Source organism: Acipenser ruthenus, chromosome 5 (assembly GCF_902713425.1).
Source record: "Acipenser ruthenus chromosome 5, fAciRut3.2 maternal haplotype, whole genome shotgun sequence".
Taxonomy (NCBI): domain Eukaryota; kingdom Metazoa; phylum Chordata; class Actinopteri; order Acipenseriformes; family Acipenseridae; genus Acipenser; species Acipenser ruthenus.
Genome location: NC_081193.1, coordinates 64,138,586 through 64,156,871, shown reverse-complemented (window position 1 = coordinate 64,156,871; position 18,286 = coordinate 64,138,586). Strand labels below are relative to the sequence as shown.

Here is an 18,286-nt window from a genome sequence, read left to right as displayed (position 1 = left end):
CACTCAAAAAGGGCCCCTTCCTTTCATTTTAAACCTCATTGCATGAAGAAAGAGTTTTTGACTGATTCACCTTAAAAATACTTGCAGACTCGCTGCTTTTTTGATTAGTCGTTAGTTGATGAAAATTCAGAAATACTTTTGAATGAAACAAACATGAATATATCAGACTTTATGCTGGGTAATTGTTTCTTCCTATGAAAACATAGTTTAGAGATATTCTCCTGGTCATTGAACAAAAGGTGTGATTCCATGGCCAGGTGTCTTCAGGTACTAAAGGGAGGCGATGGATGACCAACCCAAAATTAAGCATATATGTACATGGTGTACACAGGTGTTCAAAATAATCTGTTAGGAATATATAAAAAGTAGCTTTTGTAAAATCGGGTTTATACCATTACAGCGACCATTCCCATCTTTACATTTGGTGTACTCTGCGTACTTATCTGCAGCTACTTCCGATACGTGAAGATTTTCAATACTATGTCTGTGGTTAATCCAAACCTAGATGAAAAAGACAAGCAACTGTAGACTTTTAGGATAATACTGAGGGCAATATATATATACAGTACTGTGCAAAAGTTTTAGGCAGGTGTGAAAAAATGCTGTAAAGTAAGAATGCTTTCAAAAATAGACATGTTAATAGTTTATATTTATCAATTAACAAAATGCAAAGTGAGTGAACAGAAGAAAAATCTACATCAAATCAATATTTGGTGTGACCACCCTTTGCCATCAAAACAGCATCAATTCTTCTAGGTACACTTGCACACAGTTTTTGAAGGAACTCGGCAGGTAGGTTGGCCCAAACATCTTGGAGAACTAACCACAGTTCTTCTGTGGATTTAGGCAGCCTCAGTTGCTTCTCTCTCTTCATGTAATCCCAGACAGACTCGATGATGTTGAGATCAGGGCTCTGTGGGGGCCATACCATCACTTCCAGGACTCCTTGTTATTCTTTACGCTGAAGATAGTTCTTAATGACTTTCGCTGTATGTTTGGGGTCGTTGTCATGCTGCAGAATAAATTTGAGGCCAATCAGATGCCTCCCTGATGGTATTGCATGATGGATAAGTATCTGCCTGTACTTCTCAGCATTGAGGAGACCATTAATTCTGACCAAATCCCCAACTCCATTTGCAGAAATGCAGCCCCAAACTTGCAAGGAACCTCCACCATGCTTCACTGTTACCTGCAGACACTCATTCGTGTACTGCTCTCCAGCCCTTCGGCGAACAAACTGCCTTCTGCTACAGCCAAATATTTCAAATTTTGACTCATCAGTCCAGAGCACCTGCTGCCATTTTTCTGCACCCCAGTTCCTGTGTTTTCGTGCACAGTTGAGTCACTTGGCCTTGTTTCCACGTCGGAGGTATGGCTTTTTGGCCGCAAGTCTTCCATGAAGGCCACTTCTGACCAGACTTCTCCGGACAGTAGATGGGTGTACCAGGGTCCCACTGTTTTCTGCCAATTCTGAGCTGATGGCACTGCTGGACATCTTCCGATTGCGAAGGGAAGTAAGCATGATGTGTCTTTCATCTGCTGCAGTAAGTTTCCTTGGCCGACCACTGCGTCTACGGTCCTCAACGTTGCCTGTTTCTTTGTGCTTCTTCAAAAGAGCTTGGACAGCACATCTGGAAACCCCTGTCTGCCTTGAAATTTCTGCCTGGGAGAGACCTTGCTGATGCAGTATAACTACCTTGTGTCTTGTTGCTGTGCTCAGTCTTGCCATGGTGTATGACTTTTGACAGTAAACTGTCTTCAGCAACCTCACCTTGTTAGCTGAGTTTGGCTGTTCCTCACCCAGTTTTATTCCTCCTACACAGCTGTTTCTGTTTCAGTTAATGATTGTGTTTCAACCTACATATTGAATTGATGATCATTAGCACCTGTTTGGTATAATTGTTTAATCATACACCTGACTATATGCCTACAAAATCCCTGACTTTGTGCAAGAGTACCTAGAAGAATTGATGCTGTTTTGAAGGCAAAGGGTGGTCACACCAAATATGGATTTGATTTAGATTTTTCTTCTGTTCACTCACTTTGCATTTAGTTAATTGATAAATATAATCTATTAACATGTCTATTTTTGAAAGCATTCTTACTTTACAGCATTTTTTCACACCTGCCTAAAACTTTTGCACAGTACTGTATATATATATATATATATATATATATATATATATATATATATATATATATATATATATATATATATATATATATATATATATATTGTGGCAGATCTCTGCCTGGAAGCAATGTGTTGGGGATTGGCAGGGATAGGGTTAAATTCTTTCCCTGCCAGAGAAATGTGTGTGTGGCTGTGTTTGCACAGCCACAAGTGTAATTATTTTTTTTGTTAAAGTTAATTGTCACCTGCCTGGGACAGTCTCCAGTCTGTGAAGAGACTTTTTTTTTAAAAAAGGTAGTGTGTAAACCTTTTTTGTTAGTGTTTAGTTATGAATTCACCCAAAGTTTAGTTAGCACTCCATGTGGGAGTTTTTGTTTTCATTTTGGTATACAACTGCTCTCTGAGAATAAAAATCTCAATGCAGCAAATCTAGGCTCCATGTCCACTACATCTCATTTAAGCAACACCCATCTCTTTATAGGTCTTTTTTCTCTCTTGCCAAAACCACTTACTTCTCTTCCCTGATCACTTCAAACAAAAGGAATCCAGCTTTCCTGTTTAAGACAATTAATAATATATTACACTGCAAGTTTTTCTGGTTCTGTCGTGCCCATCTCGGTCCAGAAATGAGAAGTTTCTTTCTTACTTCGGTGATAAGGTGAATTCTGTCAGAGCCCTGTTCTCAGCAGTTGTCCCAACTTCCACCTGTACTTCAAGTCTGGACATTGTTAAATTGAAGTCTTTTCAGCCTGTTTCTCCTCTCTCAGTCGACAAACTAATTCTTGCTATGATGCCAACCACCTGTGTGCTTGATCCATGGCCTACTAAACTGCTCTGTGTGCTTGCCAGTCATGAAGCCAGTAATCTCTGAGATTTTAAACAGTTGTTTGTCTCTGGCTGCATTCCACAGGCTTTCAAGATAGCCGCCATCACTCCTTTGCTAAAAAAGCCCCAGATGGACCCTGAGATCCTTGATAACTATAGGCCCATCTCCAACCTGCCATTCCTGGCTAAAGTGGAGATTGATTGACAGCTCTGAATCCAACGTTGGTATCTCTGGCACAGTGCTTGACTGATTTAAATCTTACCTTTCCTCTAGGTGTCAGTGTTACAATGGGTGGCTATTCTTCAGGTTCTCTGCCAGTGACCTCTGGAGTTCCTCAGGGTTCAGTCCTAGATCCCCTTTTCAGTATTTACATGCTCCATCTTGGGCAGGTAATCCAGAAACATAACGTGGGTTTTCATTTCTATGCTGATGACACTCAGATTTATCTATCTTTTAATCCTTCTGACAAACATGCCTCTTTTGCTCTCACCCTGTGTCCCAGTGATATTAAAGCCCTGGACCAATAACAACTTTCTCCAAACTGAAGTCATGATGATTGGATCAAGGCATCAGTTGAGAAAATACTCTTTTTTTTCACTGTTGACATTCAACTTGAACTTAAATCTGCAGCAAGGAATCTTGGTTATCTTTGATACTGAGTTCTCTTTTGACTAACACATCCATGCGATTACAAAAAACTCCTATTTTCAATTTAGGAATATAGAATTCGACCCATGCTCTCTCAAAAGGATGCAGAGATCTAACTGTATTGTTGTATTATATTGTAAAGTGGGGTACCCTGGTAAATCTGCATGGTATTTTTGCTTTTTTCTAATGCTTTTCTCATGGTTTACTGTGTTTTCTGTATTTGCTTTACATTACACCTCTGGGCTCTACTGTGTATATTTATGCTTGGGGCTTTTGATCACATGACGTCCATTAAAACTTAAAAGCTTGAGCTGATTCTGTTTCCTAGTTAAACTCAGAAAAAGCTCTTAATTAGAAAACAATGTCACTTGTTTTTACCTTCATATCTTGACTGAGCCTGATTCTGTTTCGCTTATTTTTTTTTTTCAAACAGACGTGACAAATCACGTTAATTGCTAATCGCTGATCCTAACTGCATTTCATTCTTGCAGTGGCCTAGTGTATAGTTGTGCTTTCTTATTTCCACTCGTTTAACAGTTGTTCTGACAGATTTTCTTTTCAGCATAAAATACCCAGTACGGAGTGTACAGATAATAAGTCTATCATTTACAATCTTCTTGATTTGTAGCAAATAATAAATCTTAATCCCAGTTTGTAATGAATAGATTTGTTCTTTATTTGGATGCAGAGACAGTTCAGCAACTACAGTACCAAAAAATAGTTAGGGGGGTAGAGGTTTGGAAAATAAAGACCAAAAATCCCAAGCCCAAGAACATTCTCTCATACTTCTAGTGTAATCTTCAAATATACAGTACCACATATTGTGAATACAAGTGAATGAATGTAGCACAATCAAATCAAAACCAATCAAGCGTATTGGTATCTGTTGTTTGAATACAGAAAATATTTAACATTATTCGACTTAATAAGTGTTCAATGAACAGCGTGTCCCAACATCACTCAGATTAAGACCACATCATAATTTTCTTGGCTGTCAATACAAATGAAACAATGGTTTCAGTCCGCTCGCCTTAAAGATGATCACAGATCTCTGCAGGGGTCTAAATGCCAGGCCAGAGCAGATGATTACCAATAATAACAGCCGATACAAAGCAGCTGCCAGCAGGCAAAAATAAACTGATTACCAATCTCTTTAGTTCCCTGTCTAAAAAAGCCGCTTCACCACAGTGGGACAGATCAGATAACAGTACCTTCCCTTTTCCTTTTTGGATTTTCCGGGCCCTGAAACACTTCGCTTCATTCCTGATTGGATGCTGGATGGCAGTGCCGAACGGAAAACCCCTCTTTGTATCCGGAAATCTCAATCTGTTTCGCGTGTATGTTTTTCTACGTTGGTTTCTTTTTTCTTTAGTTCTAGTTGGTGATTTTATTCTTTGGACCTGAATGTTGGTCCGACGAAAAACAGTTTACTGGGACGGAAAGGACAGAGTAAAGAGTAAGGTGGAAATAAAAAAGTCTAATTATTTTCAGAATCTGGAATTCAAACAGGAGTATATTCAGCGTCCATATGATGGCAAACGAGCCGGTTATTTTGAACGTTTATGATATGGTAAGTACACGATCAATACAATAACAAATATTTTTTTGAGTGTAGTAAATAACTTTACTGGACTATGCAGCAATTGTAACAAATGTACCAATATTATTATACTGAGATTAATCGAACATACGTTAAATACATAATTACAGTATTAAGCTACATCTTTTTTTTGGCGGCGGGGGGAGGGGTAGAGTAGGTTAAACTATGTGGAAATTCGGAACATCTGTTGAATATATTTCTCGACGGGATAAGTTTTTACACAATGTGAGCCTTTAAAATTATTTGATATCATGGGACAATAAGAATATAATAGTAATAAGTCAAAAAAGCAGGACTGTGTGGCAACCTGGCACATTTCTAACCCGTATGATGTAGTTAGCGTGCAGAACTCTGGTGGGACAACTTGAACTTATGGTATTGTGCAAGTCTGATGCCGAAAAAATAAACTAAGAGAATGCAGTCAGCTGTATCGATACCAAGGCTGTAGTTGTACTTTTTGTCGACTGATGACAACAGCGAGGTTACAGACAATGACTGCTTACATTACAACAAGGACAGGAGGTAGTACAACAGCAGTTAATGTAATATATATATATATATATATATATATATATATATATATATATATATATATATATATATATATTAATAATAATAATAATAATAATAGCTGGTGCTTTTATAACGGTACAATTGAAATCGACTGTTTTCTACACGCCTAAATGATGAAAACATTGTATGGGATTTTTAAAGCCTATCACTGCTGGGTTTCCAGTGATAGGCCAGTAAAAGTTGTTCTCTTATCTAGTCACCAGCAATTGCTAGAATTTCAAACTTATTAATTTCAATTATTAAATATAATGTTGTGTTTTTACAGGTATTGGGGTCTTGTACATTGGTGGGCCCCAGATGTATTGAAACATATTATTTAGAAGTTTTCATATCCTATTTGCAGTTCCTTGGTTGTGGAGAGCTGATAAGGGATATAATAAAGGGCTAAGTTAAAAGTACCCCTGTCCCTCGAGGATACTTGTTTCGAGAAAGTAAGACTTATAAGTGTGAGCTTGTTAATACATAGACATTGTTTACCCTGTTGAAAAAAGGAAGTGAAAGGTACCAAGCTGATTTTTCTTTGTGAACTCCAATAAACCTGTGTTTTGAGTCAAATCGTAGAATGCCTAAATAAACTTTTGAGTCCCTCGTAGGATTGCTACCTGCCCAGGTTTGACATCTGTGTCAGGTCTGATTGGGGCCTCGATGCTCCAGAAGTCAATTTTTCTTGTTGGTCTTGCCTTGCTGTGAGCAGTGCTGAAATAAAGCTCCTTCATTGCACTAATTGAGTATTTTGTCAGACTACAGGCAAACCACTATTGCTTAAACCACCCACAATTGTGCCAGTATGCATCATTTTAATCCCTTTTTTCAAAAATGGTGTGGATACCCCCCTCCCACACTCCCCCATTGGCCCTACGCGCCACGATAAGATCGGTACCCCCTTTTTCTTGAATTCAAAGGGGGAAAGTGTCTGATACATAGTTTACAACTACAGGTATTTCCTAATGATTTATTTACTTGTGATCTATTAGCCGATAAGCACATTTTTACCTCGTACAGAAACAAAATCATACACCTGCCTCACAGGTCTGGAATAATGGTAAATTATGATGACGTATCACTTTAAATAGTAAACGACACAGCCTCAAAGACATGGCAATAAGAACCATTCACATTACTGGTGAACTGAACTTATTTTAGGGAACAGTATAAAATGCTTTGAGTGAATATTCTCAGCATTTCCAGTGATTCTATCATACCCAGTATTTTAATGTAAAAATGGTTTGGCTAACAAAATTGTGCTGTAGAATTGCACAGACAGGGTCAATACAAGAAAGTAATATCCAACATAATCACAATTCTTTTGCTGTTTTTATTCAAATATCATATATCAGCTGGTGAATAAAGCCCACTCGCTTTCGACCAGCTACGTTTGCTGGTCATGGCCATAAAAACGTCGGGTGTCGTACAGCGTGTCCAACACAGTAGGTCTCTCGGCATGTTGGATAGCATTTTAAACTCCAGGGCCCAGATATTTGAAAGGTTTGCACATCTCGCAGAGGTTTATGCGCTTCGCAAATGGCCGTTACGCGCAAAATGTTCTATATTCAAAACTTCTTTTTGCCTTCCACAATCCGTTTTGCGCTGTGCACAAATATAATGCTTGCATAGCGCAATTTGCCGAGAGTGGCTGACAGTTTGCGAGATCCTGCCATGTTCGAAAGTATGCATCATGCACAAAATCAGTTTTGCTAGGCACAAAATAACGCTTTTAAAAAGCAAGCCTTAACTCCGCGCACATCACTCCAGCACTCTCACTCAGTCACTGAAGTGAATGCAGGCGCTTTCCAAGGTACTACAAGAATGGAAAACACCCAGCGATCATACAAGGTTCCGTCCACATCTATATAATTATATTCAAAAGAATGATTGTGATAGCAGCATCACTAGTTTCAATACATGTTTAATAATGAACAGGGAAGCTGCAATCATGATTAGTTTTCTTTGGTCCAAAAGAACAATCACTTTCCCAAGCACGCTTTCTTGGTGCTGAAAGAATAACTCTCAAAACAGAATCAAGAGTACAGCATGGTATCATAGTGCATACCATCGGTATGTAACACAGACCGAGCCAGCAGATACTAAACAACTACCTGTATAATGCAGGAATGCTTTACTTTAATAGACACATACAGCAGTATATCAACCCTAGATTGATCAAGCAACAGTTTGCACCTCCTTACCTTGCATTCACATAGATTTCAATATCAAAGACACTGCTTATACAGTAGTAGGCTAGGCTACTGATTACTTTATTGGTATGTTTTGTCGCTGTTTTGTAGTTACTTTACAAAAGGTGCTGTCTTATTCCACTGCCCGTTCAGCCCATTTTATTTAAGTTGAATTAATTGCCCCCCAGGTTTGTCAAGCAAGATTATATATATATATATATATATATATATATATATATATATATATATATATATATAATGTATGTATATATGTATGTATAAAATATATATATATATATATATATATATATATATATATATATATTATACATACATATATATATATATATATACCAGCGCTAAAAGATTGTTTTTCAATTTCCTTCAAAATAGAGGTGTCTTGTCCAAGGAAAATGTGTCAGATAAATACCTTCCAGCAGTGAAACCGTAGCAAGGAAAAAGACGGCAAATCCCATCGACAAAATCCAGATCCGTAGCAGATATTTAATAAAACAAACTTTATTCTTACATTAACACATCAAAACAGTGTATACAAACGCGTTTGGACAAAAACGTGTCTTCATCAGAGCAAATGTTAAAAAGGTGCATCTCGGGCATATTATACATACCGCACCTGACAACAATGGTTAATCATTGTTAATTAAACACACGGTCTTAGTAAGGTTACTCAAATCAATATTCAATAATCATCATCAATAATCACGATCCTGGAGTATGCGCTTCCGACCACTGTTGCCCTTTGCTGATGTCTTTCCCTCGGAGTTCCATGCTGACATCACCTTAAACACCGTTGCTCGTGAAACATCAGCAAGTTGAGCTGTCTTGGTCACTGAAGCTCCTGTCAAAAGCGCCCCAACAATCACCCCTCTTTCAAAGTCACTGAGGTCTCCTCTTGCAGCCATGCTAGCCATAATGATAGGCAACCAGGCCTGTCCAGCATTTTTATACGTGACCCTAAGCATGCTGGGATGTTATTTGCTTAATTAACGCATGAGCCACACCTGTGTGGAAGCCCTTGCTTTCAATATACTTGGTGTCCCTCATTTACCCAGATGTTACCATTTTTTTGTCCACTACCTGTAAGTTCTACAGTTGTCACATGTACATTCAATACATTAGATTCCCAATTCATTCACAAATATCTCATTTAATGTAAATCTGGTTACAGTCAATTCACACTTAAACAATCAGTGCAACAGAGTGATATCATCAATTAATCACATATAATGTTCATATATTGCTATAGGTTAGACCCTTAGTTTTATAGGTATAGACTCTCTTAGTTTTTTTTTTTTTTTTTTTTTTAATATTCATATGGTTTATTCATTTAAAATGTAGCATCATATATAATTCGATTTACATGATCAAGATGTAATAAAGTTAGCCACATTTGATTGTACTGTGTATGACCGTTGTACACTGGAAAAGGCAATGTTAAACCAATTTTGTAAAGCAAGTATTCACAAGTTACAGGTGAGTGTGGAGAACATCCATGCCCAGCTTTAATGTAGTGTTTGGCCATAGCATAGTCCTGATTACGGGTTCTTATAGCAGCTTTGTGTTCTGCAATCCATATTTTTAATGTTCTTTTTGTTTGTCCAATATACACAAGTTCACAGGGGCATGTATATCACACTAGTGGTGTTGCAGTTGATGAAACCCTGATTTAGAATTTTTTTACCCGATCTCGGGTGGGATATGAATTTTGTATTGATAGTGTTTGAACAATGTATGCAGTGACCACATTTATAGTTACCATAAAGATGATTTTTAGATGGCCAAGTTTGTGAATGTTCTATTTTAGGGCTAAATGAGTGTACTGATACATCCTTTATATTCCTTGCACGTTTAAATATCCAGGGAGGTTTTTCTTGTACTATGTTCTTCAGGGAATAATCACTACTCAAAATATGCCAGTGCTTAAATACTTTGTTTGATATGTTTAGATATATAGTTAAATTCAGTTGAAAAATAAATTGTATTCATATTATTTAAATTGGGTGTTTTATTTTTGAGAAGTGATTCCCTGTATGTCAAATTAACTTCCTGCATTGTTTTTTTTTAAGATGCGATCTTCATATTCTCGTACCTTAAATTTCGAATACATTTCCTCCAATTTAGTAATCTATTGGTCTTCTGTACTACAATTTCATTTTATATGTAAAAATTGGCCCCTGGGTATATTTCTTATCAAAGAACGTAGGTGTTGACTATTTGCTAGTAATAGAGAACTACGGTCTGTTGGTTTACTGAAAAGCATTTATGCAATGTATTCGTGCTCTTATAGTAAATCCAAAAAGTGTATTTTTTGCATATCTGATTCACATTTAAGTTGTAAATTGCTATCAACTGCATTAATATACATTACAAATTGTTCAAGTTGTGAATTGGATCCTGACCATATCAGTAATATATAATCGATATATTGTTTCTATAGAGACATAAATGGTAAATAAACATTGTCATTGCTAAAGACACATTTTTCTTCCCAACATCCCATATACAGGTTAGCATACCTCAGGGCAAATGTTGCTCCCATTGCTGTACCTCTTGTTTGTAAGAAATATTGACCTTCGAAGACAAAGTAATTTGAGTTTAAACATACAGTAGGTCCAGTAATTCCATAATAAAGTCTGAAGGAGGAGTATTTCCATCTGTAGATCTAGAGTTTAGATAAAAAGTAACAGCATCAATTCCACCTGTGTGTGGGATGTTGGTGTACAGACTAGTTACGTCCAGCGTTGCGAGGATATGATCATGTTCAATTTGTACTTTGTTAATACAATTCAGTACATCACGTGTATCTAAAAGATGTGAAGGCAATTTCTGAACATACGGTTGTAAAAATAAATCAATATATTGACAAAGGTTCAATTACAGAGCCAATTCCAGGTACAGTCGGTCTTCCTGGAGGGTTGACCGGATCTTTGTGAATCTTAGGAAGGCAATAGAAGGCTGGCAGGTTGGATAGTCTACCTTCAGAAAATCATATTCAGATTGATTAATCCACCCATTTTTTTATACTGCAAGCTAAAATAATATCCACTTTAACTTTAAATATGGAGGTTTCTTCTTAATTAGACCATCAATGTCATGATTCAGCAGATTTCCAAATGTAATAATGCTGGAGTTCAGATTTGTTTTAGGAAGAAAATATGACTTATTTTTAAACAGTGTTCGTTCTAGGTTTGCAGTTGACCTGCAATCAGAAACTGTATTTCTTTTAGCAAAATAGTTTTTTAAATGTAGTTGATGTATGAGTTTAAAACACATAAGGGATAAGGGATATAGCAGATAAATGAATTACCGTAATTACTCATTTAAAATTGTTAATTTTTCCATCTTAATACCTGTAATTTTAGGATACAGTGCTCGCCTGTTATAACACACCTCGTTATAGTGCGGAATAGGGATGAAACAATAGTACATTTCCACAATACAAATAGTTGTGAGCCCACTCTTTCACAATACACCGATTATCACAATAGTAGCAGCTATTTTTCAATTACTTTAACTGAATAAAAAGAAGAAAAAAGAACAAGTTCTGTCTTTTTTTTTTTCTGTGTGGGATATGGTCTGCAACACAAGGAAGCTACAGACTTTAAAAAATCAAGATTCTAGCCAAAAAAAAAAAATACTAGCACACAGGTGGAAGAAAAAGAATCAATGAAATTGTCCTTACCATTATTAATGGTTACAAAAATGATACCTTCATTTAAGTCTGTGAAAATGGTACTGCACGCTTTATTCCTCCTTATGGTTTATTTACACATTTTATTTATTTAAAAGTACTTAGAAACAGTACATAATTACAAAATATGAAGCATCTGTATTTCTTTCAATACATTTAAAGTACTTGCTTTACACACTGCTATCTATTCTCAATTATTTTTCAAATAATCTCCAAACAAATTATTTTGTACTATGCAACCTGGGAATATGGAATTGAGCAGTATGGGTATGATGTTAAATGCATATTCCTTTTTTTGTCATTATTTCATTTATAATTTAAGAAAACACATTTCAATACCGTTATCAACTTTACCCGAGGTAGCCTGTTTTTCTGGTGGCATAATAGCCCATAAAGTGTACATTTTAATGATCGTATTGAAGTTAAATACTGATAATTGAGGGTGGAACAGAGGACAGTATAGGGAGGGCGCTGCACAAAAAAAAAAATAATAATAATTGTGTGTGTGTGTGTGTGTGTGTGTGTATATATATATATATATATATATATATATATATATATATATATATATATATATATATATATATATATATATATAATATACAGTGCCTTGCAAAAGTATTCAGACCCCTGACCAATTTTCTCATATTACTGAATTACAAATGGTACATTGAAATTTCGTTCTGTTTGATATTTTATTTTAAAACACTGAAACTCAAAATCAATTATTGTAAGGTGACATTGGTTTTATGTTGGGAAATATTTTTAAGAAAAATAAAAAACTAAAATATCTTGCTTGCATAAGTATTCAACCCCCACACATTAATATTTGGTAGAGCCACCTTTCGCAGCAATAACAGCATTAAGTCTTTTGGGGTAAGTATGTACCAGCTTTGCACACAGTGTCGGAGTGATTTTGGCCCATTCTTCTTGGTAGATTTGCTCCAGGTTGTTCAGGTTGGTTGGACGACGCTTGTGGATCGCAATTTTCAAATAGTGCCACAGATTCTCAATGGGATTGAGATCAGGACTTTGACTGGGCCACTGTAGGACATTCACCTTTTTGTTCTTGAGCCACTCCAATGTTGCTTTGGCCTTGTGCTTGGGATCATTGTCCTGCTGAAAGGTGAATTTCCTCCCAAGCTTCAGTTTTTTAGCGGACTGAAGCAGGTTCTCTTGCAGTATTTCCCTGTATTTTGCTCCATCCATTCTTCCTTCAATTTTAACAAGTTGCCCAGTCCCTGCTGATGAGAAGCATCCGCACAGCATGATGCTGCCACCACCAAACTTCACTGTAAGGATGGTGTGTCTTGAGGCATGTTAGGTTTTTGCCACACACAGCGCTTTGAGTTTTGGCCAAAAAGCTCTATCTTGGTCTCATCTGACCACAAAACCTTTTCCCACATCGCAGCTGGGTAACTCTCATGCTTTCTGGCAAACTCCAGACGTGCTTTCAGATGGTACTTTTTGAGTAACGGCTTCTTTTTTGCCACCCTCCCATACAGGCAAGTGTTATGCAGAGCTCTTGATATGGTTGACCTGTGCACCATTACTCCACTCCCAGCCACTGAACTCTGTAGCTCCTTCAAAGTGATTGTTGGCCTCTCTGTGGCTTCTCTCACAAGTCTCCTTCTTGTTTGAGCGCTGAGTTTTGAGGGACGGCCTTTTCTTGGCAGTGCCTGGGTGGTGTGATGCAGCTTCCACTTCCTGATTATTGATCCAACTGTGCTCACTGGGATATCCAAACACTTGGGTATTATTTTGTACCCTTTCTCTAATCTATGCATTTGTATTACTTTATCTCTAACTTCTGTAGAATGCTCTTTGGTCTTCATTTCCCTTCAGATTCACAGCCTGACCAATGATCCTTCAACAGTGGGGTTTTTATCCAGAAAATGTGACAGCAACTTTAATGGTTCACAGGTGGAGGCCAATGGTAAGGTAATTGTGTCCTCGTTAGGGCAATTACTTTCATCGGTGTAAACTGGGAGCTTCCACAGCACAGGGGTTGAATACTTATGCAAGCAAGATATTTCAGTTTTTTATTTTTCTTAAAAATATTTCCCAACATAAAACCAATGTTACCTTACAATAATTGATTTTGAGTTTCAGTGTTTTAAAATAAAATATCAAACAGAACGAAATTTCAATGTACCATTTGTAATTCAGTAATATGAGAGAATTGGTCAGAGGTCTGAATACTTTTGCAAGGCACTGTATAAATATATATTAAAGAGAACTTGCTTGTTGACTGCTGACGTCTTTTAACTCCACCGGGTGGTACGTAAGGTCATGCCTTTGCCACATTCTGTGGATTGGATGTACATCCTGTGGTATTTTCCCGATATACATTTTTTTGTAGTTAAAGTACACACTAGGGCTGTCAGTTAAACCTCCAAATAGCAATAGATTAGTTGGTTACACAAAATATAATTCTTTGAATAAATATCGATGATTGTACCATACATTGACGTATACCATGACGTTATTGTTTTAATATGATTGCAGTTAAGTTAAAGCTTGAGCCCAACAATTGAATGCGAGCGGTAATTACACCTTGGTAGCATCAAGAGAAAGAGGAAAAAAAACAAAAACATTCGCAACAAGCCTAAAGCAAGATTAACATACTACAGGAGTGTTACTAAATATTTATTACAAACAGATTACAGTACTTTTGAATGTAATCTATATAAACTAGACATAAGTTTATGAAAAATCTGTGTTTTTTGTTTTTTTTTAATTCAGTGACAGCTGCATCGTCATGCATTGCACCTTGGTAATACTCTACCACCTAGGGTGACCTCCCGTACCTAATTGGACGGGACAGTCCTGAAATGTAAAGATCAAGTCCCGGTCCTGGACTAATGTCTCCAGGACGGCATTTGTCCCGAATTCGTAGACACACTGCAATCTTATTTTAGCGCCACAGTCTAGTACACACCGATTTTTCTCTTATTTGGAGAGAAAAGCATCTGTTCTGCTTCCTATCATTTTCTACAATATCGAATAATTAAAAAATGTTCACGATACGATTAGCACGAATATTCATTATCAAGAGATATCGTACTATCTCAAAATCGTTTCATCCCTAATGCGGAATCGGTTATAACATGGTAGGGTCGTGGCTCCCATTTGCTCCACAATGCCATTACAGTAGCCCTTTTATACTCGTTATAAGGTGGAACACAAATAGCACGGTCTTGTAACTATGGCTCCCCACTATAGCGTTATAAAGGGTGAGCACTGTACTTGCTTTACAAAATTTGTTTACCATTGCCTTTTATATGTGATTAATTGACAATATCACTCTGTTGCAATTTGTTTATTAAGTGTGTTTATTGATTGTAACCAGATTTATATTAAATAAGATATTTGTGAATGAATTGGGAATCTAATATATTGAATGTACATGTGACATAATTGTAGAACTGAATTCAAGTAAGATGTAAAATACTAATGATAACAAAGTGCAGGTGTCTGTGCAGCTTATTTTTCATGGTTTGGAGAAAAAAACAGCCATGGCCTTCTGATAATCATATTCGGAACTGGAAGTCAGTCTCACGTCTTTGATATTTAACAAGTTTGATTTGCCTTACATTGACACTTCAACACACAAATCTTAATTCATGCAAGTGAAATGAAAATTGATCATTGGAGGAAGTGTCGAAATAAGTGAAAATACTCTCCCATATGGATTATTAACAGATTTATACTTCATTGGTAATTTACACTATTCACATTGTATAGTCATTAGTTACACAAAGCATTTCCTTTAGAGTTACAAATCAATCAACCTATTTATTTTTTAAAGGTTGTAAACATACCATGGTCAGTGTTGAACAGCCAGGGGCTGTACCTGGGGTCCTTTACCCATTCCAGGGCTCTATGTTTAGATTTTTAAGATAGTGTTTTTACTGAACCGGATGCAATTTTATCTGGCGCAATATATTTATATATTTTTTTCATGATGGTTTTTATTTTCAGTATGTTTCTAACTGTGTATGGTAACTAAAGAGAGCCCACATCTCAAAAGAAAGTGGCTAAACGAAGCCTTCAATATATATTACTTTAATATATATTGCTATTTGAAAATGTATGTGTACAAATGATACTCATTTTTTCACAAGCAAACCTGCAACCAAGCTGCTACCATATGGTCACAGCAACGCTAAAGCTGAATTCTAATAATCCTAACTAGACATGGGTCAGTGTAGTCAAATACACGATTACACAAAAATATATATATATATTCGAATAGCATATTACATATTCAAGTACACAAAAAAACCTTATACATTAGCTACTAGTAGAAGCAAGCATTTCTTTATTTTTTTAATGCTGACGCTTAACACGTTATGTCAGTCTTAAACCTGTTGTTATTTGCATATTAAACGTAAGGACCCTAATTAATTATGCAATGCTTGTAATAGCAACATTCTACAGTAATCTTATTCTGTTTGACATTGTTGCCAATTGTATTGCCTTGTTTTTAACTAATGTTAACAAGAGTTCCGCTGTAATGACTGTACACAGCAGCTTCTGCAGCTGTTGCTAGCCAGTCGTGAAACAGCTTCTGGGAGCATGGCATCCGCGAACTTTGAATGTGTGAACTGAAATAAAATAATGTATATAGCAAGTGCTAAAAGAAGTAATCCAGACTTGGGTAACATCAAAATTAGAAAGGTAATTTTAACGTTATAATGAATATAAAGACAGACTAAATGTTAAGCAGAACAACGCAGTGACTAATAAGAAAAGGCAAGATACTTGGAGTTGGAAAGGAGTTCTTTTTTTAACTCTGGACTGCAGTTCAGTGTAAGACATTACTGTTGACTTTCTGTGAATGGATGGAGTAACGTCAACAATTGCACTGACCATTAAAAGTACAACCAGGTATCCTTGTTTTGAATTATTTACAGGTTATTGAATAAACAACTTGACTTGGATTCATCTGATGTCAGTACTTGATGACTAGTTGTAATTAGTAATGTTAAACTATTGTAATGTTGGAAAGTATTTTCTATTGTTTTGGCCAGGTTACAATATTTTAACTAAGATTATTTTATAGGTATTATTTGTTAGATTTAAACAGCTGTAGAATATTTAGGTTGCTATATGATAGGTAATTTTTTTAAGAATACACTACAGCAAAAATGATTATTTGGTGGTTTGCGTAATATTATGCTACTGCTGCTTTAATTGGAAGAGATACGCGCTGTGAGGTTGCATTGAGTTTTGTATTTTAATTCAGTAAACAAAAGGAAAAATGTGTCCCTAAGGAAACAGGGTATTGAACAAAGAAATCTCGTCTTGGACGATGTTTGTAGATTTGATGAACCTGGCTAAACTTTACCGGCTTGCATGTTATGCTGTCTGCTTGTACACACGCATTTGCCTTTTATTCTTGGGAGCGTAAGGGAACAGAGTTTGGGTAATCGAATACACAAAAATGTTGCACCTTGTGTATTCAAATAGGAGACTATTTGAAATGTCCATCCCTAATCCTAATAATAAACACTAGTGTGGAGTAGTGGTTAGGGCTCTGGACTCTTGACCGGAAGGTTGTGGGTTCAATCCCAGGTGGGGGACACTGCTGCTGTACCCTTGAGCAAGGTACTTTACCAACTGTATAAATGGGTAATTGTATGTAAAAAAATAATAATGTGATATCTTGTGTAACAATTGTAAGTCGCCCTGGATAAGGGCGTCTGCTAAGAAATAAAATAATAATAATAATAATAATAAGGGAGTCTGCTAAGAAATAAATAATAATAATAATAATAATAATAATAATAATAATAATACAAAATAACAATCCTTCTCAGAGTGTTGTCACTTGTGTAGCCTCTCCCAAGTCAGCGCCAATCTTGCTGAGTGATACCAACGAGTCCTGGAAAGATTGTGAATGGCATTTTTGACCTGAACTCATCAGATCACAAATCAAAAAGTTAGACAATTCGATTGCATATCTGGGTATCCTTCGGGACATGTTACTGTGAGACTGGATATGATGTAAAAGAAATGTTGAATTCACAACAAATAAAGCTGCTGTTTTATCTGCAAGTCTGGGAAAATGAGGCCAGATGAAGCGTCCACTCTAAATGTTAGTCTTCATTTTTTTTTTTTTTTTTTTCCATAATTTTTTTAAGATTTATTGATTTCAGTGCTTTCCTTTTGGCTTATTGGTTGCTTAGTTGTAGAAAACCCGATTTGTAAAATATTTGCCATGTCACGGGAACGAGTACCAACACAGCATTTTGGCACGCAGTCTCAGATTCGACACAGTACAACAGATATGACGGCGGGAAAGTTAGGATTAGTTCGTAGTTATGTTTTTAAAAAATGGTTTGTAAATTTAATTTTCAATTTTTTGGCACACTGGTACATTTTCCTGGATTCATGAAACGGAAGCCATGTGCAATATATAATTTATTATTATTATTATTATTATTATTATTATTTGTTTATTTAGCAGACGCCTTTATCCAAGGCGACTTGCAGAGACTAGGGTGTGTGAACTATGCATCAGCTGCAGAGTCACTTACAATTATGTCTCACCCAAAAGACGGAGCACAAGGAGGTTAAGTGACTTGCTCAGGGTCACACAATGAGTCAGTGG

General features: G+C 36.4%; 1 protein-coding gene across 1 annotated transcript in view; it reads left to right on the top strand.

Moving 5' to 3' along the window:
* The first annotated feature begins 4,682 nt into the window (after positions 1-4,682).
* LOC117402613 (deubiquitinase DESI2-like) overlaps positions 4,683-18,286 on the top strand; it is a 45,857-nt gene continuing 32,253 nt past the window's right edge. Inside the window, exon 1 of the mRNA XM_034003943.3 lies at positions 4,683-5,178. Within this exon, the coding sequence (XP_033859834.1) occupies positions 5,137-5,178 (42 nt within the window). The 5' untranslated portion in view covers positions 4,683-5,136. The remainder of the gene's footprint in view (positions 5,179-18,286) is intronic.